Raw genomic sequence first — 26,956 nt, forward strand, 5'->3', positions numbered from 1 at the left:
AGTCGAATAGTAATTAGTCAAAGACCAGAGAGTTTATTGGTTTTGGAACTTAGTGAAACTCAGAGTTTCTAAAACATTTTCCAAGCAGTCGAATGAGGTGTAAGTGGATAAGATCATACAGTTACTTGAGGATATATGGTAGTTTGTCGAATACGAAGGATGCATGGAGACAAAGACATGGCATGTTTTGCTTAGTAGACCTTTAGAGACGGTTAACTTAGGACTAGTATATAAGTAAGCGTACACTTATGTTTTAAGGGTCCACAATTGTACAAAAACTATGTAAAACTTAAAGTATCCATGTGTTTGTGAGAAAAGAGTCAAGAATGTATGTATGTGTGTTTCATTTTTTACAAATCAAAGTTTTTATCTTCAGTTATTTACTGGATTGAACTTTATTTCAATTACCTTTTGTTTCCTTTATGTTATTTTCAATCATTGCAATTATCTTTTACTTTCTTTTATATTTTGACTTCAACGTAAAAAAAATGTTTCAAACCATTGATTTTCACACAATATGTCATGGGATCTTTTCGGGTTTAATCCCATGAATGAAATCAAACTTGTTTTGTTTACCAAATGTCACAGTAAACAAATTGGCAACTCCAGAGGGACAGTTGTGTGAAAAATGTATACTTTTCGTTTTGAGAAATTATTTGCAAAGTTCTTCATTTAAGAAACTTCTCATAGTGTGAGTGTGCATGAGATTGAGAAGTGGTAAGATAATCAAAAAAGAAATTAGAAACCTAACAAGGAAATGCGTTAGGAAAATGGTTACTCCCGGAAAAAACAATGGAGAATAACCATCCAATAGCACAAGGGCAGGTACAGTCACTGCAAGTTCGACTGAACCAATCTCCTTTATTGCTAGCATGACGGCCATACCATTAACCATGATCATGCCATCAACCATAATTGTACCTTCAATGGATCAAGAAGGGGAAGTATTTCCCCCCTCGGTAACGCAGAGTCACCCAGTGACTCTCATACCAACTATGTCAACTGACTTTAGGCCTTTTGCCACAAGTTTCACAATGCTTATGCTTGGGCATGAACAACCTTATGGTATGCCAACACTAATGATGGCTAACTTACATATTAACCCTTCGATATTTACTGACAATATTGTGAATGCATATTCATCATTATTGGCATTGGGATCAGCCATAAGTAACCCTGGTCAGACCATGTATCCCAATTGGGGATGGGATTTGGTTCCTATCCATGATATGATGAACACGCTTACCCAACAAATGGGTACTATATTTAACCCTTTAATTCAAAATACGAATCAGAGTTACCAAGAATTGGTAACTCAAATGAATAAGATCGATAATTTTTTTGGCGCCCTTCAGACCCAAGTTCGGCCTATTATACAACCTCAAATGACTAGACCGATTCGAAATGAGGGAATATTTCTTGAAGAAAATACAGTAAACCAGGGACAACACTTTATGCCCCACGTAGTCGAACAAGAAAGGCCTATAGAAGCCATTTGTCCACCACTTTTAATGGTTAATCGAGATCAGGACACTGACTAAATGGTCCACCAAGTTCGACAGGAAAATATGGTAGGAGAAAATTGTTGGAGAATAGCCATCCAAGGCGCAGCGGAATTTAAAAAATTTCTCCATTTAGTGATCCTTACGAATGGGCATGATCAGTGATAGAATCGTTACCTCTTGTGGCGATTCAAACCTTTGGTGCAGATCTCTGATAATGATCAAAACCTTTGATACAGATCCACGGGGCGATCACGAACGTTGAACGATGACAACGTCTCTACTCAGTCCACACGAACGGATTCCTTCAATCGCAGTGCTAGCTGTTTGTGAATGAAGGCTTTGAGTGAGAGAAAGAGAGATACGAAATTCCAACTCTTCAGTTGTGTTGTATTCCCATACAAAGCTTCTGCACAAGAGCTCTATTTATAGAACCACTTGTGTGGGCTTCAATCCAAAAAGCCCACTTAAGTGCATTTTGGCCTATATCTCATAATATGCCAAAATCACTTAAGTATTTGGTACCTTACCATATTTCGTATTCTGCTTAAGTACACCGTACCTTACGATGTTCCTTAATTATTCTATCTCTCATCAATCCGTCCTTTGTGTGTGACCCTATAGGTTTTCGCGACGTTGGCAATTATATTAAATCACACATTTAACATAATAAACAGTGAGCGGTATCTAGCAACACATCACTGCTACCCAAGTCACGAAAATGTCATGTGATCTGACAAAACCTCCTGTGATAATAATTATGTGTATAATTACCCTTTGCCCTTATGTCTATATTGAACACAAGGTATAGACCGTGTCACCCTTGTCCAGTTCAATATTGGGCCCATAGACATTTATCCTGTTACGCAGGATTGACAAATTCCATCTAGGACACTCATGTCCCTCAGCATGCTTTGTGGAGTACCCATCAACTGTCTTTATGGTTATCCAGTTACGGACAACGTTGGATCAGCAATAAAGCACTCGACTCTACATCTAGGATCCATAGTGGTTTCAGGTCGAAGAGTGGTATACACTATTATCACCATGAGAATAACTTATGACACTTTGCATAACTTTCTATATAGTATTCTCATAGCGGGTCAATCCGGTATAAATATTACTCCTAATATTCATACATATGTTTAAGACTTCATAACTCTTTATCCATGATCCATGAGATGTGATCATCAGTCTACAAACATAATAGTCTTAATGCTTTAATGTTATCCCACTTCACACTAAAGCTCGACTACGGATACTTTAAGAATAGTGCCCTTATGTTTAATGTGTTCTCATGATTAAGTCACACTTAATACATTAAACGGACTATCTATTCTAGGGACTTTATTAATCAACCATAATAAAGAAAATTCCTTTTATTATTAATAAATAATTCGATACAAGTACCAAAAGTATTGGCCTCTAGGGCTTACACCAAAAATCTCCCACTAGCACTAGAGCCAATCAGGCATACCCCATATGCCCATTGATCTAGTATGGCCATCATGCTTCTGCTGCGCAAGAGGCTTTGTCAATGGGTCAGCTATATTGTCAAGTGTAGGTACTTTACATATTTTCACACAACGCCAAAGCATGTGTTTGGATCGTTGGTGAGATCTAGGCTCCTTAGCTTGTGCGATAACACCATTGTTATCATAATAGAGACCAATGGGATCCACAATGCTATGGACTATGCCAAGTTTATTGATCCAAACAGCTTCCTGCTCTAATTCCTCCATAGGTGTATCGATGCTTTGTGATTCTTGAATTTCTTCAAGTTCTACTTTCCTCCCACTGATTCCTTTGGAAATAAAATCCCTTTCTAGGAAAACTCAAGTTCGAGCGACAAACACTTTGCCCTCAGAAGGATTGTAGAAATAATATCCTCTTGTTTCTTTAGGATACCCCCACAAATAAGCATTTGTTAGATTTGGGCTCAAGCTTAGTTGAAATTTGTCGTTTCACATAAACTTCGCAACCCCAAATCTTCATGTAAGACATATGTGGTCTCTTACCACTCCATATCTCATATGGTGTCTTTTCAACCTTTTGGATGGAACACGGTTAAGTGTGTAAGCTGATGTCAATGGTGTATGTCCTTAAAAGGAGTTTGGAAGATTGGTGTGACTCATCATGGATCGGACCATGTCCAACAGGGTTCGATTTCTTCTCTCAGATACACCCTTCCATTGGGATGTTCCAGGAGGAGTAAGTTGGGATAGGATCCCACACTCTTTCAGATGGTCATCAAACTCTAGGATTAAATACTCACCACTTCGATCTGATCGAAGAGTTTTAATATTATTACCTAGTTGGTTTTTAACTCGTTAGGTTTCACCCTTTTGTATTAATGTTATTAATAGGCATTTCAAGATCAAGGATATACAGTCCATTGTTCATTTGTGCAGTAGCATAGAATATATCATTCAAATAAATTGAGCAACAATTGTTCTTTATTATAAATGAAAAACCAAACTTGTCCAAACAAGCAATGGAAATAATATTCCTGCTAATTGCAGGTACATAATAACAGTTCTCTAACTGAATTATTAAACCACTAGGTAAAGTCAATACAAAAGTTCCTATGGCTAAAGCAGCAACCTTTGCTCCATAGCCAACTCGTAGGTCGACTTCACCTTTTGCCAAATCTCTACTCCCTTTTAGTTCCTGCACATTTGTACAAATGTGAGAACCGCATCCAGTATCTAATACCCATGATGCAGAAGTAGATAAATTAATAACAAAAATACCTGAAGTTGAAGTCTCTACTCCATTCTTCTTATCTTCCAGGTACTTTGGGCAGTTCCTCTTCCAGTGTCCGGTCTTACCACAATGGAAGCAGGTGCCTTCTTTTGCTATGCCTCCACTAGGCTTCAAAGCAGCAGTGGGTCTGGGATTGGCAACTTCCTTGCCCTTCCCCTTATCACTCTGCTTAGTGGGCCTTTTGTTCTGTTTCTTTCCATTTCCGATCATCAGAATGGACTTCCCTTTTGACTTCAGATTCTGCTCGGCAGTTCTTAACATGGCGAGCAGTTCAGAAAGAGATTTGTCCATATCAATCATATTGAAATTTAGGACAAATTGACTTAAATTATCTGGCAACGATTGCAAGATCAAATCAGTTGCAAGTTCCTTTTCGAGGGGAAAACCCAATCTCTCAAGGTTTTCCACATACCCAATCATCTTGAGTACATGGGGACCTACAGGGGCTCCCTCAGCTAACTTTCTTTGAAAAAGGGCTTTTGAAACTTCAAACCTCTCATGCCTTGCTTGCTCTTGATAGAGAAACTTCAGGTGTTCGATCATATCGAATGCTGACATGTTCTCATGTTGCTTTTGCAATTCTGAGCTCATGGTAGCTAGCATGAGACAAGCAGTTTCATTGGCATCATCGACATGCTTCTTATAAGCATCTCTTTCTGCCTTAGGTGCAGAACTAGGAGGTTCCTCTTCAGGAACAGGTGTCTCCAAGACATACAGCTTTTTATCATGTTTGAGGACAATCCTCAGGTTTCGGTGCCAATCCAGAAAATTTGTCCCAGACAATTTTTCCTTATCAAGGATTGATCGCAGGATGTTGTTAGAGGTGTTTGCTGTCATGGTAATCTACATAAGGATTAATGAAAATATAAGTAGCATTGACATATTTAATTAGGCCTTTAATTAAATATGCTCCCACTATTTTACTCAAAACAAATGACCCTCATCATCTGATTCGGAAAATCCCGTTGGAAGATTTTCTAGTGGGTCGAGATCCATATTTCACTTCGTTCTAAGTCCGCGTAGGCGGATTACACAAAACTAGGCTATTTAGGTAGGAACTCCTTCCAATTGTATCTCATACAACTCTCGAAAATTTCAGTTGGGTGAATAACTCCTTATTCCAATCCATCATATGGATCATTCCCAACTCTTGCTTCTAAACATATATATAATCTTATTATAATTTGTTTAGTTAAGTTTGACCCATTGTTTTAACAGTTGGATATTACAATTATCCCATCGCACCTTACTAATATAGAACATGCACCTCGTGTAGGCGAAACCTACATTATTCGATACTAGTCTTGATGAGTGTTAAAACTTGGAAAGCTTAAAACTTAATATTTAGTTTTGAGGGAATTGCAATTTTTCTGATCTCACCGGCTTGTTTATCATATAAATCGTCTCTCACATGCATCAACATACATTCACATGCATCAACATACATACAAACAAAAATGAAACAGTTATGGCCCCTAGCGCAATTGTTCTCCCAAGCCAATGAGAGAACCTAAGCTAACCTACAACGATCTAAGCTTCTCCAAGCAAGATCTTCAAGGTTGTCCTCCTTTGGCACTGACTTCTTTGCTTTCTTCATATCATTACATTACATAAAAGAAACTCGTTTTACATATGAGGGAGTGAGATGAGAAAAGAAGTTACATTTGGGAGATTAAGAGAGAGGCACGACACGCAGGTCGTATTTTAAAAACCCAAAACAAAACAAAGGAAAACTAAGGCCATAACCGATCACCACAAGACAATAATAAACATTTTATTATTATTATTAATTCCTTTAATTAATTAAAATCAAATTAAATTTCGACGACCGATCATCACATTTTAATGAACAATTCATTTAAAATCGATGTCGCTTTTCGTATCAACACTTGACACTTTTAAAGCACTGAGTTAGCCGAATGGGTGAAAATTTCCTTGCGTTAACCGGTTAACCATATGCGTTAACCGGTTAACACTGTTTTGAAATCTGGAAAAAATTATTTTCTGCCTTGCGTTAACCGGTTAACCAAATGTGTTAACCAGTTAACACTGTTTGAAAATGTCTTGGAAAACTGTTTTCCGCCTTGCATTAACCGGTTAACCAAAAGCGTTAACCGGTTAACACTGTTTGAAAACTCAAAAAATTTTATTTCGCACTGTGTTAACCGGTTAACCATACGCGTTAACTGGTTAACACTGTTCGGAAAAGTGTTTAGAACGCACAACTCTTGTGCAGTCATACCCCAATCGCATAACTCTCTGACAACACAACCCTTGTGTCGTCACTAACCCTAGTGCACCAATTTCAGACCGTCAAACACGTCTCGATTGTTAATTCAGTATGATTGATCAACACGTCATTGCTTCACCATACTAATGTCGGATCAAGAAGCAAACGACCATTGATCGCTCAAAGGAAAACAATCATCGAGGTTTTGAATGAACGAAACAAGAACATTATATCATATATAATGTATTTTGCATCAGGATCACATATATCACATATATGTAACTTGATCGATCTCAATTTAACCTTTGATTCATTCTGTTTTAATCATATTATTACATAACAAAAACAGATATCAGATTCATGGTTTCGTAAGTGGCTCTGATACCACTGTTGGAGAATAGCCATCCAAGGCGCAGCGGAATTTAAAAATTTCTCCATTTAGTGATCCTTACGAATGGGCATGATCAGTGATAGAATCGTTACCTCTTGTGGCAATTCAAACCTTTGGTGCAGATCTCTGATAATGATCAAAACCTTTGATACAGATCCACGGGGCGATCACGAACGTTGAACGATGACAACGTCTCTACTCAGTCCACACGAACGAATTCCTTCAATCGCAGTGCTAGCTGTTTGTGAATGAAGGCTTTGAGTGAGAGAAAGAGAGATACGAAATTCCAACTCTTCAGTTGTGTTGTATTCCCATACAAAGCTTCTGCACAAGAGCTCTATTTATAGAACCACTTGTGTGGGCTTCAATCCAAAAAGCCCACTTAAGTGCATTTTGGCCTATATCTCATAATATGCCAAAATCACTTAAGTATTTGGTACCTTACCATATTTCGTATTCTGCTTAAGTACACCGTACCTTACGATGTTCCTTAATTATTCTATCTCTCATCAATCCGTCCTTTGTGTGTGACCCTATAGGTTTTCGCGACGTTGGCAATTATATTAAATCACGCATTTAACATAATAAACAGTGAGCGGTATCTAGCAACACATCACTGCTACCCAAGTCACGAAAATGTCATGTGATCTGACAAAACCTCCTGTGATAATAATTATGTGTATAATTACCCCTTTGCCCTTATGTCTATATTGAACACAAGGTATAGACCGTGTCACCCTTGTCCAGTTCAATATTGGGCCCATAGACATTTATCCTGTTACGCAGGATTGACAAATTCCATCTAGGACACTCATGTCCCTCGGCATGCTTTGTGGAGTACCCATCAACTGTCTTTATGGTTATCCAGTTACGGACAACGTTGGATCAGCAATAAAGCACTCGACTCTACATCTAGGATCCATAGTGGTTTCAGGTCGAAGAGTGGTATACACTATTATCACCATGAGAATAACTTATGACACTTTGCATAACTTTCTATATAGTATTCTCATAGCGGGTCAATCCGGTATAAATATTACTCATAATATTCATACCTATGTTTAAGACTTGATAACTCTTTATACTTGATCCATGAGATGTGATCATCAGTCTACAAACATAATAGTCTTAATGCTTTAATGTTATCCCACTTCACACTAAAGCTCGACTACGGATACTTTAAGAATAGTGCCCTTATGTTTAATGTGTTCTCATGATTAAGTCACACTTAATACATTAAATGGACTATCTATTCTAGGGACTTTATTAATCAACCATAATAAAGAAAATGCCTTTTATTATTAATAAATAATTCGATACAAGTACCAACAGTATTGGCCTCTAGGGCTTACACCAACAAAAATAACCTTGCAGTCATGGTCGAAAGAATAATGGTGTAGAATGGTATGAACATGGGTCTGCAGAGGCCAAATTATGCATCTCCTTTGTCAGAGTATGTATTACAAATTGAACTCCCTAGGGGATGGAAAGTCCCTAAGTTCACTAAATTCGCCGGTGATACCAATGAGTCCACAGTCAAACATATCGCTCGATATTTGACTGAAGCAGGGGACATAGAAAATAATGAGAACTTAAGGATGAGATACTTCCCTAGTTCTCTTACAAAAAATGCGTTTACATGGTTTACAACCTTCCCTACGCCTTCCATTAATGATTAGACTCGTCTAGAAAGGTTGTTCTATGAATAATTCTATATGCGGCAATCTAAGATCAGTCAGAAAGAGTTGTCAAGTGTGAAGCAAAAATTCATTGAATCAATTGATGACTACCTTAATAAGTTCTGACTGTTGAAAACAAGGTCTTTTAACTAAGTACCTAAGCACGAATTAGTTGAAATGGTCGTTGGGAGCTTATATTATTTGATTAGAAAGAAGATGGATACATAATATCTAAGGGATATGACCCAGTTGACGGATAAAGTTTGATAAGTCGAACGGTTGAAGGTTGAGAAAGCCAGAGTGAACAAAATTAAGAAAGAACGGGTGACTTACGTCTGTCACACCCCAAAAATTACCCTACCTTCATATCAATTTTCACAATCCTAATGCATAAGCATACATTCATCATCTCATTTGCATTTACACCCATAACAATAAAGCATAAGCTCAAGGCATGATTTTCATATCTGAGAACCATCATGATCTCTTGATCATGTTGGGGTGTGCCCAATCTACCCTAAGCCCCAATTTCTATATTCAAGCATTTTTTGACCTTGGTGGACTACACAAGTCACCCCACTCACCCAAAACCTTAAGGCGTTAGATATATGAGTCACCTCTGTTATACATCAAACTTTCTAATCATTCATAAGCAATGTGAGACTTAATCACTCATTCTTGCAATCATACATTTCATGGATGATTCGCCACTTTCGAATTTTAAAGTTTTAAAATATTTACTTGTTTATACAGATTGTTATGTTAGTTAGTTATTCTTCACAAAATCTCTAAAATCTATTTTAGATTTTTAACATTTTTAAAACTCTTAAATAAAAGATAGTTTTAAAAGTAATTGTCTAATAAAAATAGACTATCAAATAAATTTTATTATTTTTAAATTTTAAAAATAAAAAAACAGTTTTATAAAATCAAATCAAACATTAAACAAACCCTTATTTTAGTTCTAAATTTTTGAATTTAATCATTTAAATTTAAAAGAAGAAGAATTAGGAGTTATATCCAATATTAAAATATTACACATGTTATTTTTATCGAAATTGTTAAAATGCAAACATTGCAAATATAATGTAATATTAAGGACCAGTTCATAAATCAAATGATGATTCTAATTGATGAAAAATAATGTGGTTTTATGTTCCTTGAATTGTTTAATCCACAAGTATTGGAAGATTAAAAACAATTGAAAAATTATAAACAATTCAAAAACAATTTAAATTTGAGACTTATTGAAATTTTGAGTGTTTAAAAAAATTTAAAAGCCAGCAGAAAAGCAAAGTTTAAATTTGTTAGCAAATAATTGACTAACTTTCAAATAATTAACAAGAAATACTATTATAAAATTACTACACTTATTCATTCATTGACTAACTTTCAAAGAATCAACAAAAATACTAATTTTATAAAACTATAGACATGCAACATTCTCGGGCAAGAGATGACCTATTTATTTTACATATGGAAGAGATGAGCTCTTTTTTGTTTTTACTCAAGGGATGAGCTGTTAATTAATTAATTAATTTATTTTAATATTCGATTTCACGATCGATTAATTAAAGAGGAGATGAGTTGTTAAACTATTAAAAAAAGTAAAGGTGTGAAACTAGGAAAAGAAGAACCATAGTCCAAAAAAATAAAATAAAGAATATTTAATAAAAAAGTGAAATTATATAAAATAATTAGTATTTGTCATATTTATAAAAAATCAAAAAAATATATTTAATTTATATGCACATAATACTTAATGTTATTTTTATAACCTTTAAATAATAATACTTTTTTTTTTGTAAGTATTATTTTATTTTAATTATATATTAAATATCACTTATTATAATTGTGATTTACCGAGTTTTTTATATAGAAATTAGATAGTATATTAAATAAAATATTTTTAAAAAATTGATTTTTTGTTACAATTTTTAATATATAATTTTTTATTATATTTTTATTTAATATTAAATTAACATATATTTTTTATTTTTCTATTTTTATTTTTTTAGTTTTTTTTAATAATATGAAAATTAAAACTTCATTTAAACTTTATTATTATTTAAATCATTATGAAAATTAATACCTTATGATATTTTTGGCTTTTTTATTTTTATTTTATTTATAAAATTGATCTATTTATTTTTAATTATTTTTTTTGATATGCTATAATACTTTTATTATTTAAATATTTTTTTATAAAATATGCCAAATTATTATATATAAATTTAATAAATAAAATTAAAAATTAAAAATGAATATCTTATTGATTTTTTTTAAAAAGTAAAATAAAATAAAATTGTTTAAACACAAAATATAAAGATTTATTTCGTAAACATTAAAATTCTAGTTTAATCTAGAATTAAATAATATTTTTAAATACTATTTAAAAATAGAGTGATGGAAGAAATTCAACTTGTATATGAATGTAGTATGATATTCTATAATTTTATATTGGTCAATTATAGTATTTTAATGAGATTAATTAAAACAGTTTTACTTTGTTATTTAATTAAAATTAATTATTTTGATAAATAAATAAGAAAGATAAAGAGGAAAATATAGAAGAAACAATTATTAAAATAATTTAATTGTAATATATTATTTTATCTTTAATTCTAATATTTATGTGTCAAAATAATTAATTTTAATTAAATAACTGTGTAAAATACACCAACCTCATATTTTAATTAATCTCTTATTTAAATGTATTAATATAAATGAATTATTGATTTTATAAAGCACTAAGTATTAATAAAAGGGATTAATAAAAATATTAATTCAAATAAACAAATAAAATGATCGTTTTTTATTTGTTTTTTTAAAATATTCATGAATTGTTAATATTGTGGAAGATTAATAAATTTCATAAAAATTTCCTCCCCTACCCTTGAAAGTTCATGGACTAAAAGCACCCGAAATGGTATTCGCGCTAAAAAAAGCCAACTCATTCAACCAATCCTCTCTTTCCTTTCTTCTTCTTCTTCCCAACCAAAAAAAAAATTCCATTTCCAAATTCCAACTCTTCAAAAAATAAAAAACCAAATCCTTCAAAACTTCACACTGATACGCGCTTTCACGCGCCACCACCGTCCTCCAACTAAACACCATGGAACAACCGAAGCCGAATTCAGACATTGAATCTCATGTCCTCAACGGAGACTCCGCCGAAGCGAAGGGATCCGGATCGGGATCGGGATCGGGATCCGAATCGCACGGTAGCATGAAGAAATCGGTGCATTGGAGTCCTGAATTGGTTACGGAATCCACGTTCACATCTTCCCCTCAAGGAGCGCATTCCAATTCATCATTCAATTCTGCTTCTCCTTCTTTCTCTCAACCTCCTCCTTCATTCAACGTTATGGGTAAGGATTCCGTTGATTTTGTCTCTGTCATCATTTTTCACAATTTTCTTACAGTTTTTGTGCTTATCGATTTTGTTTGCATGCGTGTGGAATTGGAATGCATGTATATTTGTGTGTGATTGTATTGTTTGTTGTGATCAGAGACGGTGGTGACTGTTCGTAATGTGCTTGGAAGATGGAGTAAGAAGGTGGGAGAGGCAACTCGGAAGGCCGAGACTCTTGCTGGAAACACTTGGCAGCATTGTATGTTTTCTGTGCTTCTTTTGTCCTTCGTTTATTCTTTATTTGTTCCGTAGTTTTCAAGTAGATGCAAATTGAATGATGCTGGTGTTGGCTTTTGATTAACCAATCAATTAGAGTTGTAACCAATGCGTTTTAAGTATTTGTCAAAAATTTCCATATGGTGTGTTGTGTGTTTGTCATGTTGTGCGACTACTAGACTAAACTACCGTTGGTCCCGCCTGTTATAGAAGAATAATCACAAATTTGTAATGAAATGCTTGTCAGTAATAATGTGGTCCACTCTTTATTGATTTGATTGTATGTGGGTCTGTGATTTATTGAGTTATTTGATATGTGTTCAAATGTTAATGATCTTTTAGTGATTTTCTATTTTTATTTCTTGGTTTGGTTTGGTATATCCGTACAAGTCCCTAGTGAGAATTCTTCCATGGATGTATATGTAAAATTATATTATACTGAATACTCATCCCTTAAATCTTCATTGCCATTTTTAAGGGTACCAAACTATTCTATGTTGTACATTGACCTTTGATGATGTATAATTTATTTGAAGTTTTTCTTTGTGTTAATATCATCATAAGAACTGATGCTTGTATTGAGCCTATTTTTTTGCTCATTCTGTTGTACCAATCATGTTATTGAGGGATCTTTTGTGTCTTATACTCTTTTGTTGTCACACTCTCATTATCCACATGAAGCTTTATATTAAACAACTGAAATGTGCTTGTTATGATACGCTGTATTTAAGTGAAAACAAGCCCTAGCATGACCGAAGCTGCTATGGGAAGAATTGCACAGGGAACAAAGGTCCTGGCAGAAGGTGGATACGAGAAGATATTTCTGAGTACATTTGACACTGTTCCAGAAGAACGGCTTCAGAATTCGTTTGCATGTTATCTATCCACGTCAGCTGGTCCTGTAATGGGAGTGTTGTATATATCCACAGCAAAGATTGCTTATTCTAGTGACAGTCCTATTTCCTACAAATCTGAGGACAAAACAGAATGGAGTTATTATAAGGTACACATTCAGTAAACTATCATAGAAAAGAGAAAGATTTGCATTGCATCATGAAGTGCTATTTTCCACAATAATTTTTGTGTAATCTCTATCTGAGTGGCTTCTGAATATGTAATCGATCTGTTTTATGTTAAATTTAGTAAGGCAGCAGTTCATGAAACTATTAATAATGACAAATGTAATTAAGTTTAATCATCTTAGCTCATATTGGTATGTGTTGAAAGAAAGAAAACAAGATAGACATATATTGAAACTGTGTGTGTTAAGTGCATGATACATGATAATTTGTATTCTTGTCATGTATCTTTATCATTGTCCACTTGTATTCATAATCACTCCGGGGTTTATTGTTTTTGGGTAGAATCAGTGTGATTTTTAATTCATTTGATTTATGCATTACTCTTGAATAATATTCAGAAAACTGAGAATATATATTTTATCCTTCTCCATAAAATAGTTACCTTAATTTTGCTATTGTCCAAAACTTGCAACAACTTATTTTTCACACCTGCATGCCTTTTCTTCATTAAAATTGATTGCTAAAAAAATTCAGTTCAGCTTCTTAAGATTTAGTTGGCTGTTTTAAGTCTTCTTCAACTGTACTGCTGACTCCTCAAATACAATATAAAAGACACGGTTATACGGGGATTTCTCTCCTGCATTTCACTATCCTTTTCTTTTTCACAATTTTCAATCTTTCCCTATTTTATGAGTCATTATCAAATTCTCTAATGTATCAAGACTCTTGAGCACTCGTCCTGTTATGGACTTCCTCAGTAAATCAAGGTTCTTAATTCTTTTAACCTGTTCCTTTACGTTTCCCCCACTCATCCACATATCCCACGTCAACTTATCTCAGAAAAAGCTTTCCCAGTCTGGTCTCCTCAAGGCACTCCGTGTATGCAACTCGCAGAATCTTATATTCTCATGTAACATGTTCTTTAAAATCTTTTAAAATATTGAATATATATTAAAATATAGACCTAGCCCTCCAAATTCCATCCAAAATACAACTCACAAACACACCCCTAGTGACAGCTACTATGGTGTTTCGGCTTCTGAGTTTCCTACTCTAACTGTTCATGTTATTACAACTGGTTTTTCAAGTACAATACCCACCACTTCATACATTCTGCAGCGTTGTAGGCTACATTTGCATTCTAGGGTAGTTTAATTTGTTTTCAAGCTTCAAGATATGCCCTTTCTACTAATCAAGGTGCTTCCAATTTTTGTATTGCATGGACAAAGCACCTTGTCTACTTCATTGTTCAAGCTACTTAGTACTGCACAACATCTTGACCCTAATAGAGAGTAGATTAGTTTACTATTAGTTTGTTATTGTGTAGTGCTGTTACAGCTGTATGCCAGCTGTACAGTTTGTTAGTCTTGAGGTTTCTATATATAAGTGCCTCTGTACCCTTTCTATTAATAATCAATACATGAGAATTACATCTTTCTTCTTCTTTCTCACTCTTATGGTACTATATCATGGTATCTAGAGCTTCTAGTTTCCCGATCCAGTGATCTTCGTCCATGGCGTCACCGTTTCGCAGCGACGGCGCTTTTCCTTCCGCTCACGTCAAGCTCTCCATTAAGCTTGATGATAAAAATTTCAAGCAATGGAAGCAGCAAATCGATGGAGTTGTGCGTGGCCATAAGCTTCAACGCTTTGTCACTGTTCCGATGATTCCGCGGCGATCTCCGGTGACTTCTGATCCGAATCTCGGTGAAGTCATGGATGCGTATCTCGATTGGGAGCAGCAGGATGCTCTCGTCTGCACGTGGCTTCTCTCCACGATTTCTGACTCACTTCTTCCCAAACTCGTTGACTGTACTCACGCGTGGCAAGTCTGGACGGAAGTTCACCGTTACTTCGCCGCGCAACTCACGACGAAGGCTCGTCAATTACGCTCCGAACTACGTCGTCTGTCCAAAGGCAATCTCACGATTGATGCGTTCATGGCGTGTGTTCGCGAAATCAATGAATCGTTGATTTCAGTTGGCGATCCTGTTCCGCTTCGTAACCTAATTGAGATTGTGCTGGATGCGCTTCCTGAGGAGTATGATTCTATTGTTGCTGCTGTCAATAGCAAGGAAGATCTCAGTACGTTAGAGGATCTTGAGTCAAGTCTTCTTGCTCATGAGTCGCGATTGGAGAAACACAGGAAAGCGATTCTTACTGAACCTGCATCTGTTAATTTAACGCAGGTTCCGTCGTCTGAATCATCTTCTCCGGCTGATTCTGTTTCTCAGACTTCTGACTCGTTTCCCACTGGTACTAGTCACGTCACTGCTCACGCTGAAAACAATGGTTACAACTCAAGAGGAGGCCGTTCAGGGCGTGGTGGCGGTCGTTTTGGTCGTAACGGTGGTCGTTTTGGCAAGACTCAGTGTCAAATCTGTCACAAAGGTGGACACGATGCATCTGTCTGTTACTACAGGTACTCCCAGTCTTCTTCAATGCCGTTTCCACCGCAACGTGCTCCCTTCAATCCATTTCTGGCGAATGCTCGTCCTGTTTATGCTCCTGCGTTTGGTTATCCTTCGCCTAGATCAGCTGCACCACGACCTTCTCTACCTCAAGCCTTTGTGGCTAGTTCTGATTCCAACTTCAGCAACCAATGGTGGTATCCAGACTCAGGTGCGTCACATCATGTTACACCTGATTCTTCTAACGTGCCTGATGCTCAATCTGTGACTGGTTATGAACAAGTCTTCATGGGAAATGGCCAAGGTTTGTCCATCAACTCCATAGGTTCCATGAAATTTCCCTCTTCTCATCTGTCTCACAAACCACTCACACTTCACAACTTACTTCTTGTTCCTCACATCACCAAAAACCTCATTAGTGTGAGTAAATTTGCACAAGATAACCAGGTTTTCTTTGAATTTCACCCCTATTTTTGTCTTGTCAAATCTCAGGGTTCTTCTGAGGTGCTTCTTCATGGTATTGTTGGAGATGATGGTCTTTACAAGTTTCAGCTTCCCTCTTCTCAAGTGTCCAAGTCTTTGTCTAGTCTCAACTCTAGCACAACTTTAGACTTGAATAATTGTAATCATAGGGTTTCATGTAACACTGTTTCTCACTCTAATGACAATAGTCATGTTGTTACTGATTGTAATACTTCATTTTCTGTGAATAAAAGTGATGTTTTTGCTGTTAATTTGCCTATGGTTTATTCTACTGCCAATTCTGTTCACCCTCTCAGCAAGTATGCTCTGTGGCATACCAGGTTGGGTCATCCCCATCATCAAGTCCTTGCTGAAGTGCTCAAAACCTGCTGCATTTCTCTTCCTTCTAAGTCTGCAGCAGAGTTTTGTTCTGCTTGTTGCTTAGGCAAATCTCACAGACTTCCTACTTCCCTCTCTACCACAGTCTACACTCATCCCTTGGAATTAGTGGTCTGTGATTTATGGGGCCCTGCACCTATCAAATCTTCAGGTGATTACACCTATTTTCTGACTTGTGTAGATGCTTTCTCTAGGTTTACCTGGATCTTCCCTCTTAGGCTAAAGTCTGAAACCTTTTCCCAATTTGTTCAATTCAAAACTATGGTAGAACTTCAATTTAACCATAAGATCAAAGTAGTTCAAACTGATGGAGGTGGTGAGTTTAGGCCTCTCACCGAATACCTCAATGATCTTGGAATTGTTCATAGATTTACCTGTCCCCATACCCACCATCAGAATGGTATTGTTGAGCGCAAGCACAGACACATTGTTGAAACAGGCTTGGCCCTGTTAGCTCACTCTCACTTACCTTTTCAAATGTGGGATCATGCCTTTATTACAGCCACTTATCTCATTAACAGACTTCCTAGTGTGTCTCTTGAGAATAAAACTCCATATTTCAAGCTATTTCACAAGTTTCCTGATTATGCTCACTTAAGAGTTTTTGGCTGTGCTTGTTTTCCTTTCCTACGCCCTTATAACGCTCACAAATTGGATTTTAGATCTCAAGAGTGTGTTTTCCTTGGTTACTCCACCATTCATAAGGGCTACAATTGTCTATCTGCTTCTGGAAAAATTTATGTCTCTAGGGATGTTATTTTCAATGAGTCTAAGTTTCCTTACTCTACTATTTTCCCATCTTCTGTCACTATGCAACCCTCATCATCCTCTTCTACCTCTTCTGACTGGTCTTTTCCTCTTGCTTCTACCATCCCTGCTTCTGCTACTAGGGCCGTTTCTGTTGTGCCTATTACTCAGATTCCCTCTGTTCCCACCACTCCTTCTCATGCTCACTCTGCAGCTCTTAGCAGTTTCAGTCCTACTCATGCTAATTCTGCTGCTTCCCCTGTTTCTGCCCTACCTTCTATGCCTGCAGACTCTGTTAATTCTTCTATATCTGCTACACCAGCCAATTCTCTGTCTGTTACTCCTCTGCATTCTGACATTGCTGAGGCTGCCACTGTTTCCTCTTCTTCTACCCCTCTCTCTGAGTCATCCAACAATTCTGTTCCCACACTTCCTAACCCTTCTATTCATCCTAACAATGTTCACCCCATGCAAACAAGAGCTAAGAGTGGCATCACTAAGCCTAAACTTCATCCTACTCTCTTACTTACTCACATGGAACCTAGCTCTGTTGGACAAGCCTTGTCTTCTCCTCATTGGCTTCAGGCCATGAAAGATGAGTATAATGCACTGTTGAAGAATCAGACCTGGACCTTGGTGTCTCCAACTGGTTCTAGGAAGCCAATTGGCTGCAAGTGGGTTTTTAGGGTCAAGGAGAACCCTGATGGAACCATCCACAAATACAAGGCTAGATTAGTGGCCAAAGGTTTCCATCAACAGGCTGACAGTGATTTTACAGAAACTTTCTCTCCTGTGGTCAAGCCTGTAACTGTCAGAACTGTTCTCACTCTTGCTGTGACTCACAGGTGGTCTATACAGCAAATTGATGTGAATAATGCCTTCTTAAATGGCACACTTGAAGAGGAAGTTTACATGCAGCAGCCTCCTGGTTTTGAAGCTGCAGACAAGACTCTGGTTTGCAAATTAAACAAAGCCATTTATGGCCTCAAGCAGGCTCCAAGAGCCTGGTTTGATAAACTCAAGGGTTCTCTCCTAAGTCATGGGTTTCATGCTAGCAAGTGTGATCCTAGCCTCTTTCTCCTTCATACTGGCAGCCTAAGCATTATGGTTTTGGTGTATGTTGATGATATAATCATCACTGGCAATTCTTCTGCTTTTATCAGTGGCTTAATTACTAAGTTAAATTCTGATTTTTCCCTCAAAAAGCTTGGGAATTTGGACTATTTCCTTGGCATAGAAGTGACTCATCTGCCCAATGGTTCCTTGCTTCTTTCCCAAGCCAAATACTTGACTGATCTGCTAGCTAAAGTAAACATGCTCAATGCCAATGGCATGCCCACTCCCATGGTGTCTACTAGTAAACTTTCTAGGTTTGGGTCTGAACCAGTCTCTGATCCCACACAGTTCAGGTCTGTGGTGGGTGCTCTTCAGTATGCTACACTCACCAGGCCTGAGATCTCGTTCTCTGTTAATAAAGTGTGTCAATTTCTGTCAAACCCTTTGGAGGAGCATTGGAAAGCAGTTAAAAGGATACTGAGATATCTCAGTGGTACTCTGCACTATGGTTTATTGATTCAGCCTGCTGTGCCTCATCAACCTCTGTTTTTACTTGGTTTCTGTGATGCTGACTGGGCATCAGATCCTGATGACAGGAGGTTAACCTCAGGAGCTTGCTTATTTCTAGGTCCTAATCTTATTTCTTGGTGGTCCAAGAAACAACAGTTGGTGGCAAGGTCAAGTGCTGAAGCTGAGTACAGGAGCATGGCTCAGCTAGCATCTGAAATCATCTGGGTGCAGTCTCTACTGCAGGAACTTCACTGCAGATTTCACACTCCTAAACTGCTTTGTGATAACCTAAGCACTGTAACTCTTGCACATAACCCTGTTTTGCACAATAGGACAAAACATATGGAATTGGACATATTTTTTGTAAGGGAGAAAGTGATCTCTAAGAACCTAATTGTGGAGCATGTTCCTGCTCAAGATCAGTGGGCAGACTTGTTGACCAAACCTCTCTCAGCCATTAAGTTCCTACCACTGCGTGACAAACTGAAAGTGTTCAATAAACTTAGTTTAGTTGACACACCCTCAGTTTCTAAGGGGGACTAATAGAGAGTAGATTAGTTTACTATTAGTTTGTTATTGTGTAGTGCTGTTACAGCTGTATGCCAGCTGTACAGTTTGTTAGTCTTGAGGTTTCTATATATAAGTGCCTCTGTACCCTTTCTATTAATAATCAATACATGAGAATTACATCTTTCTTCTTCTTTCTCACTCTTATGGTACTATATCAGACCCTTTGTCACATTTCTAGCTGAGTATCATTTATCTAATAATATTTTCCTACACCCAGCACCACCTAAATGGTATCATAGAATGCAAACACTGACCCACAGTTTAAGCTGGCTTAACTTTCTTGAGCCAAGCTTCCTTAATCTTCAAATTTTTGGACCATGCATTCCTGTCTATTGTTTACATTATCAATCATTTCCCTAGGGATTTGGATCCTCTCATGTTGGAATCCAACATGAGGTAGTTATTTTGGATTTTTGGCAATCTCACCATTCAAGATCAATGAGTTCTACTAATCAAATATATAAGTCTGAGCCAATGAGTTTTAGTGGTGAGATCACCAACATAGGTTGTTGGATTAAAACATGAGAGGATCCAAAGTCATTCCCTTATGCATCCGGAATTCCTTACAACAGTTTAACTTCTCATTGATTCATTACTACACCTGTAAACCTTGATCCTTATAACATCTGTAAACATCAATGTTGCCGCTGTTCATTTATTTCATGAGACCCCTGACTACCTTTCTAAAGGTGGTTGTTGTGCATACTAGCCTTTACTGTGTTGTAATAATCATCACGAGTTATAACTTCATTCCATTGACTGTACTTTTCTTGGATACCCTTTATCACATAAGGTTAAAATGCTTATCCCCTGAAGGCAGTGTACATTTCAAAGGATGTCCTGTTTAATGTGTTTCGATTTCCCTTTTCTTCATAGGTTAGATTCACACCTCAACCAGTCCTTCTCTCTCCTCTATCCCTATCTCTGTCCCCCATCGATTTCAGTTACAACTGGTTGCTTTTGTAACTGTAATCTATTAGTTGTTATGCCTCTATTACAATTGTAACATCATCCATTGAAGTGAGTTAGCTGTTTTGAACTGTAATGTAGACTATTAATGTAAAGACTCATCACTGGATTTAGTGGAACATAAATAGTGTTTCCGAGATATCACTCTGGTTTTTAATTTTACTTTCTCACAGTTTTAGTTTCACGGTCTTGGTTGGTTTCTTTTGGTTATTTCCCCCATGTTGGATTCTTTTGGTTATTTCCCCCATGATGCAAAGTTCAAAATTTTTCTTTTGTGCTTAATTCTTACACACATATCTAAATTTATTTGCAATTTCCATAAAATGGAAAAAAGTGCTACAGTTTTATCTGTTAGTTAATATAGTCGTATGTAGTACGTCTTTAAGAGGATTTTCCTAGGGAGGTGTATAAGGCATACGTAGATGACATGAGGGGTACCTCCTTTTTTATATAATTCTTTGGGCTTTGGATTTGCAATGGCAGCTCGGCTTCTGCATTTCATGACTCAGGATTCCAATTTGCTAAAGATCTTCTATTTACGCAATTTCTTATATGCAAAATAGTTAATTAACACCATTCATTTTATCTAGTTCTACTATAATAAATCATTTCGTGCATATTGTTTCTATAACAATATTGCATAATAACATCAAGCATATTTCTCTTTTTTTCTTGCTTTTGTGAGATTTAGAATACTATTACATCAAGTGATATATTCGGGTTGATATGACGTATTATGTGATGAATGTAGGTAGTCATTCCACTACATGAGCTAAAAGCAGTGATTCCTTCATCTAATACAGCCAACCCTGCTGAAAAGTACATCCAAGTGATCTCTGTTGAGAATCATGAATTTTGGTTTATGGGCTTCCTTAACTATGAAAACGCCGTGGGCTTCCTGCAAGATGCACTTCAAACAGGCAAAGTAATACAATCAGAAGCATAGTCTGTTTATACATTCTAGTTTCAAAACAGCAAAGATATGTCATGCCATTTTATTGTGTAGGCTTGGAACTTTTGATAAACCAGCTTATTCTGGCAATTTTGTTGATATGAATTTACTATAGGCATCATACCTTGGACCATTTGTGGGGATCCATTGGAGTAGTTAGAAAATTGTATTGACTTTTTCTAGTATTCTTGCAGCTGATTTGTTACAGAACTAGTCAGCAATTATAGAAGGTGAACTATTTTTGTTTTTCTCTGTTGATCGGTTCATATTATGGATTGGTTTCATATTATGGGAAACTTTTTCTCTATTCCAAAGATGAAAGATCTTAAACTCGGACTTTGCTCATTATATATGCATTTTAAAAAGATTTTAGAGCAATCCTGATAATTACAGTTCTACTGCTATTGTCTCCGAGTTCAAAAAAGAACAAATAAAAAGTAGTAATAATCAAAGTCTGCGGTAAGAACAAATAAAAAATAATAATAATATATAAAGGAAAAGTATGATTTTGGTGTAGTTTTTTTAAAAAAAAAATATCTTTTTCAATTTTATTTTAAATGTTAACTTCTTTTTCTCACAAATGTCGGTTATACAACGGTTTATTATTTTTCACATTATTATCTTTATCTTTAAGTATTTTATAAATAATTAAAATTAAAAATAAAAATATAATATGATTTATATTTTATGCGAATCAGAGGTAGTCTATTTTTCTATTAATTTTACCCTTAGGTAATTTATATAATAATTTCGGTTGAAATTACTATTATCATCTTTCACATAATTTTTTATTATTAATTTTTTATATAATTTTTAATTAAAATTAATATTAAATAAAATAATATTATATATATTTTCACGCGTATTTATTAAAAAAACGGATAGACGGACACTTTAGACACGTGTCTAGACGCCGGTGGTAATAATAATAATCCAAGTTTAAGATTCTTGATAGCGGTGCTTGTTTTAAGATTTTGGTTATATCTCTAGACTTCAATTTTTGTTTGTTTTAGTCTATAATTTATTTTTAATTTTTAATTTTTTTACTTTTTTTTTTACTTTTTTCATCGGACTTCTGCTTTTTCATTTTCAATAAATTTTCAGATTATCTAAAACAACCTATTTATTTAATCTACTTATAACTAGTTAATCTTCCTTATAATTTCTTATAATTTAATATGTACGGACTATTTCAAACTAACAATGCATTCAATTACTGTGTAATTGGTTTGATTTAAATCGAGTTTTGGTCAAAACATATACGGAACGATAATATCTCAGTTTTTATTATTTTTTAAAAATGGAACTAGTTATCATTAGAACATGAGCTCATCATATATGAAAGAAAGAATTAATTGGTTATGCACCAAGAAGTTAGTTATGCAGTATGAGGAGAAGAAGAAAGTGGTTACATTCAAGAAGAAAGAAGGAAAAATTACTGTTCCATTGAATGAATAATAATGAGTTATAATGTTGTTTATATATACAAGAAGAAGGAGTATTGTAAGTTAACGTGGAAATGTTGTACATAATAATCTGTTAATTCTAATAAGTTAATTAATTTTGAATATTATTTTTCAAATAGTATACATGTGTACTTTTGCTATCATATTTTCAATGTATTTTATATTATTATTATTTTTTAAATAGTATATTTTATATGATTTGTTTCTTCCCATTATGCAAAATCATGCCATCTTTAAAAACAAAACAATGACACTAGGAACTTTAAATATAGGACATGCCACGTTAACAAAATACCTAAATCTTTTATTTTTAATTGTTTTTTTTCTCTCAACAGATTTCCTATTTTGGAGTTTAGAAAACTTAAAAAGATGTTTGTTTATGTCGGCGGTTTCATTTTTAACATTATTGCATGCATAAACTTCGTATAAACGATTCATGTATCCTTATGATTGTCCTTTGTATAGTACAACAGAACATTAGAATAGGGTTTATGTACCTGTGTATTTTATAAAATGGTACATTCAATTCAATTGTTCCAGCGGTGTTAGTGTTTGAGTTGGAGGTGTTTGTTGTTCTCTTTTTGTTAGAATGATGGCATTTAAAGTAGGAGGGATTCTTCCACATGTTGCAAAAGGATCAACTTGTGTACTGCTCCCGTGACACCTTGACTTGTCATTTGCCTCAATTTTCAGCTATCTTGGTAAGAAAATTAGAAACAAATAAATTTAACAGCTTGGTAAGAACATTTTAAACGCAACACTAAAACAAGTAATTTCAAAGCATAAAATGAAATTTTAACAAGAGCAAATAAATGAAACTTTATCAATATAGATACAAGATTAAAAGAATCCGTTGAAAAGTATAAACTAAGAAGACCTAGATTAGTTAACCACTAAGAAATTAAAACACAAGACACCATACAACTAACCAAGTAAAACAACATAAATAAATAACAAATTTTCATTAAAAAAAAACAAATCTTCCATAATCAATTACTAAGAGAATCCATCTATATCATGCAACGAGTGGTGTGGGGAGGAAGGAGTAAGCATAAATGAAGCTTTATATTTTTCTTTTGATAGCAACAACAACTACAATGACAAGTTTAATAATTTTTCTGTAAATCAACTTTTTATAATCAGAAGTTTGAGCTTAATAAGAGTTGATAAATTTAAGTGAATAATTATAGCTTTAGATTTGATTCATTAGTTTAGTGAATCTTAATTATAAAACCGAAAATCAAACTAGTTTTTAATGGTTCGGTTAAGTTTTTTAATCAAACCAAAAACACCAATTTTCAAAATTTAAATTGGTTTGAATTATTAATTTAATCGGTTTTTCTGATCAGTTTACATGTCTATTCGATATATGAAAATAGATGAAAAACCAACACATATTGATAAATGACTATATTTTAGAGAATTATACTATTAAATATCAAGACACTCTCTAATACATTTTTATACCATAATTTTTAATGGACTAAAATTTAATTAAGTCTTGCAAATATTTGCAGGACTTACCTTGATTAATTAATTGTAATTTATTTTAATTCCAATCAATTAATTTGAGAGTAATTTCCTTTAAAACAAGTGTAGATCAATTAGTCAATTGATAATTCAGCAAATTTTACATTCGTCAGCCTCTACGATACAAGTTGGTTGCAGCAGGGTAAAAAGTCTTCATTTTGCATTATATAGAATAGAAACCCCGTCTTAAGAAATGGTCCAATGCTTCCACTTTATGCGTCGAGCTTGAGTTTAGAAATTTTAGTAAGAGAGTGCCACTCCACGAGAACCGCCATGACGAAAGCCAGAATCAGCGCCGCCGCGCACAGACAGATTTGTCACTAGGCAAAAAATAATAAAGTGCGACCGATGTGTGTGCCGGAATTTTCCTCCGCCTCACCATCGTCGCCATTGTGGAATATAATGGAAGGTTGTTTTCGGGGGAGATACGCGACACAGTCATGCGATTACACACTGTTGTACAAAGAATAGGAGTGAAAGCAATAACTTAAGTTTTTAAATGATGACATAAGAGTACTATTCCATAATTTTACTAATAATATGTGATAGCATCATCCACCATTTAACCTAATTAAATATATCTCAAACATAGATTGATGTTCTCTACTACAGTAGTTTTAAATTGTTATTAATAGCGTGACATAGGAACTACTCCCTCCGTTTTTTTTATGTGTCACTTTTTTGATAAATTTTTGTTTCTTTTTAATTGTCATTTGTAAAGTTCAAGTAGTATTAAATGAATTTTGATCAAAACTATCCCTATATAATTATTAGGGAGAGAGAAAAAAATAAAATGAGTGTAGTATATAATTAAGGGTATTATAGGTAAAAGGAGAATTATTATTTAAAAAGTAACAATAATGATTAGTTTTCTTGGTATATGTAATCAAAAAATGACACTTAAAAAGGAACAGAGAGAGTTTTTAACAAGAATGAGAAAGATTCTAATTTAGACAAACTTATCTGAAGGCTAGTATAATCAGGCGACGTGGATAATCAGCAATGCTACCTGTGAGTACTACGATGGGATCAAATTTGAATTTCAAATTAATTTTGTTGGGACCTGGACCTATGGTGGACTGCGACCTAAGGTGGATGCCATTATACTTGTTAAAAAATACATGTATGCATGGTATCTTTATGAAAATAGAGGATAGCATTAAGGGTGGTTAGGCATACTCATGGTAGTGAGAAATTCTTTTTGATGACGTTTATGATAGTAAGAGATAGTTCACATGAGGTGATAGACTGTGTTTATGCGTTATGTTGGGTCAATCATAAACTCTCTCTTTAACCATAAATTTGGGTATTTAGAGAGGCCTATAGACTTGGGGTGAGGGAAGTTATTTTCCCTTCACTAATAAATCATGGGGAGGAAGAAGTTATTAATCTTTTGATCCATATTTTTAGTCTGTTATAATGGAACATATCATCCTCCATATCTTATAGACAAGTGAGAAAGATTATGTGCGATTATTAAGAATGAAGAGGTTTCATGACCCATTTCAAGCGGCCAATGGCTTCGCCGGGCGCCTCGCTCCTTTGTTGACCTTTCTCACTTTTACTTAAGCTACACATCTTTGAGGACCTATATATATATATATATATATATATATATAATATATATATATAATATAATATATATATATATAATATATATATATATATATATATATATATATATATATATATATTCCAGAAATTTATATTGATCGGTCCATATGTAAGATCGAAAGAAGTCAGTGATAAAGTAGGATTGATTCAGATGAAAGTCGAGTATTAGTCAAAGCTAGAACACTGACTTATTTAGGGGATCCGAGATATAACTCAGCCTAAGAGGCATCAACGTGTCGGGTTGAGGGTCCTGAAGGGCCGAAGTGGTGAGTTTTGCACCATGGGGTATTGAGCCCAGATAAGCCATGATAGTGATCGGATGGCCACCATTTAGAAGCAGTTTCGAAAGGTGAAAGGTCATAACGGCTCCATAATGAGAAGGACGTTATCGGTCATTAAGAGGAGAAATTGAATAGGTAAAGCGACGACATTTTCTAGCCTTTGAATGTCGAAAGGAAGAGGAAAGGACTCTTCATAATTGATGGAGGCAGGTAATGGGCCTACAAAAGGACATGAAGAAATGAGGAAAATGAGACCTCAAAAAAGATATAAACAAACACTCAAACCAATCATTTTAGGCTTTCCCTGACAGATAACAGAGAAGTCAACCTTTTAGTGTTTTTAGAAAGAATATTTGACGCCCACCGTGAGACCTCAGTAAAACTTGCCTATGCCACACAAAAACCATCATCAAAATTGTTAATAGACAAGCTGTCAGATGTCCGGATCATCTCTCAATCGAAGTGTTCCACCTCCGCCATCAGATATAACTCAATTGCTCACAGTTGTGGAGGCTCTCCATCAACAAAATGAAACCATGCAAGATAATGTTCATGTTTTGCAAACAATAATGTCAACAGGATGATGGCGTAGAGGAAGAGCCTCTAGATTCGCAACCTTTGCCCGAGGCTATCTGGGATTATAAGATCCTAGAGAACTTCAAACCACCATCGCTAGTGTCTTTTAATGGTAAAACTGATCCACATGAGCATATTATTATGCTCAATAATCAGATGGAAATAGTAGGAGCTTACGTCTCCCTTAAATGT

At 35.2% G+C, this 26,956-nt stretch overlaps 1 protein-coding gene across 1 annotated transcript; it reads left to right on the forward strand.

Annotated features, from left to right (window-relative positions):
- Positions 1 to 11,466: 11,466 nt before the first annotated feature.
- Positions 11,467 to 21,545, forward strand: LOC127074952 (GLABRA2 expression modulator). The gene is made up of 4 exons (XM_051016375.1): positions 11,467 to 11,939; positions 12,081 to 12,182; positions 12,931 to 13,202; positions 21,097 to 21,545. The coding sequence occupies exons 1-4, from the start codon at positions 11,684 to 11,686 to the stop codon at positions 21,289 to 21,291; spliced, it is 825 nt and encodes a 274-aa protein (XP_050872332.1). The 5' UTR covers positions 11,467 to 11,683; the 3' UTR covers positions 21,292 to 21,545.
- The last annotated feature ends 5,411 nt before the right edge of the window (positions 21,546 to 26,956 follow it).

The sequence above is a fragment of the Lathyrus oleraceus genome, chromosome 4 (assembly GCF_024323335.1).
Source record: "Lathyrus oleraceus cultivar Zhongwan6 chromosome 4, CAAS_Psat_ZW6_1.0, whole genome shotgun sequence".
NCBI lineage: Eukaryota > Viridiplantae > Streptophyta > Magnoliopsida > Fabales > Fabaceae > Lathyrus > Lathyrus oleraceus.

What these genes read in the sequence shown, in the direction of transcription:
- LOC127074952 (XM_051016375.1), top strand. Translation starts at nt 11,684, where the DNA reads ATGGAACAACCGAAGCCGAATTCAGACATTGAATCTCATGTCCTCAAC. An exon ending in TGGAAACACTTGGCAGCATT is followed by an intron (nt 12,183 to 12,930) that starts GTATGTTTTCTG and finishes GCTGTATTTAAG; the next exon opens with TGAAAACAAGCCCTAGCATG. An exon ending in CAGAATGGAGTTATTATAAG is followed by an intron (nt 13,203 to 21,096) that starts GTACACATTCAG and finishes TGATGAATGTAG; the next exon opens with GTAGTCATTCCACTACATGA.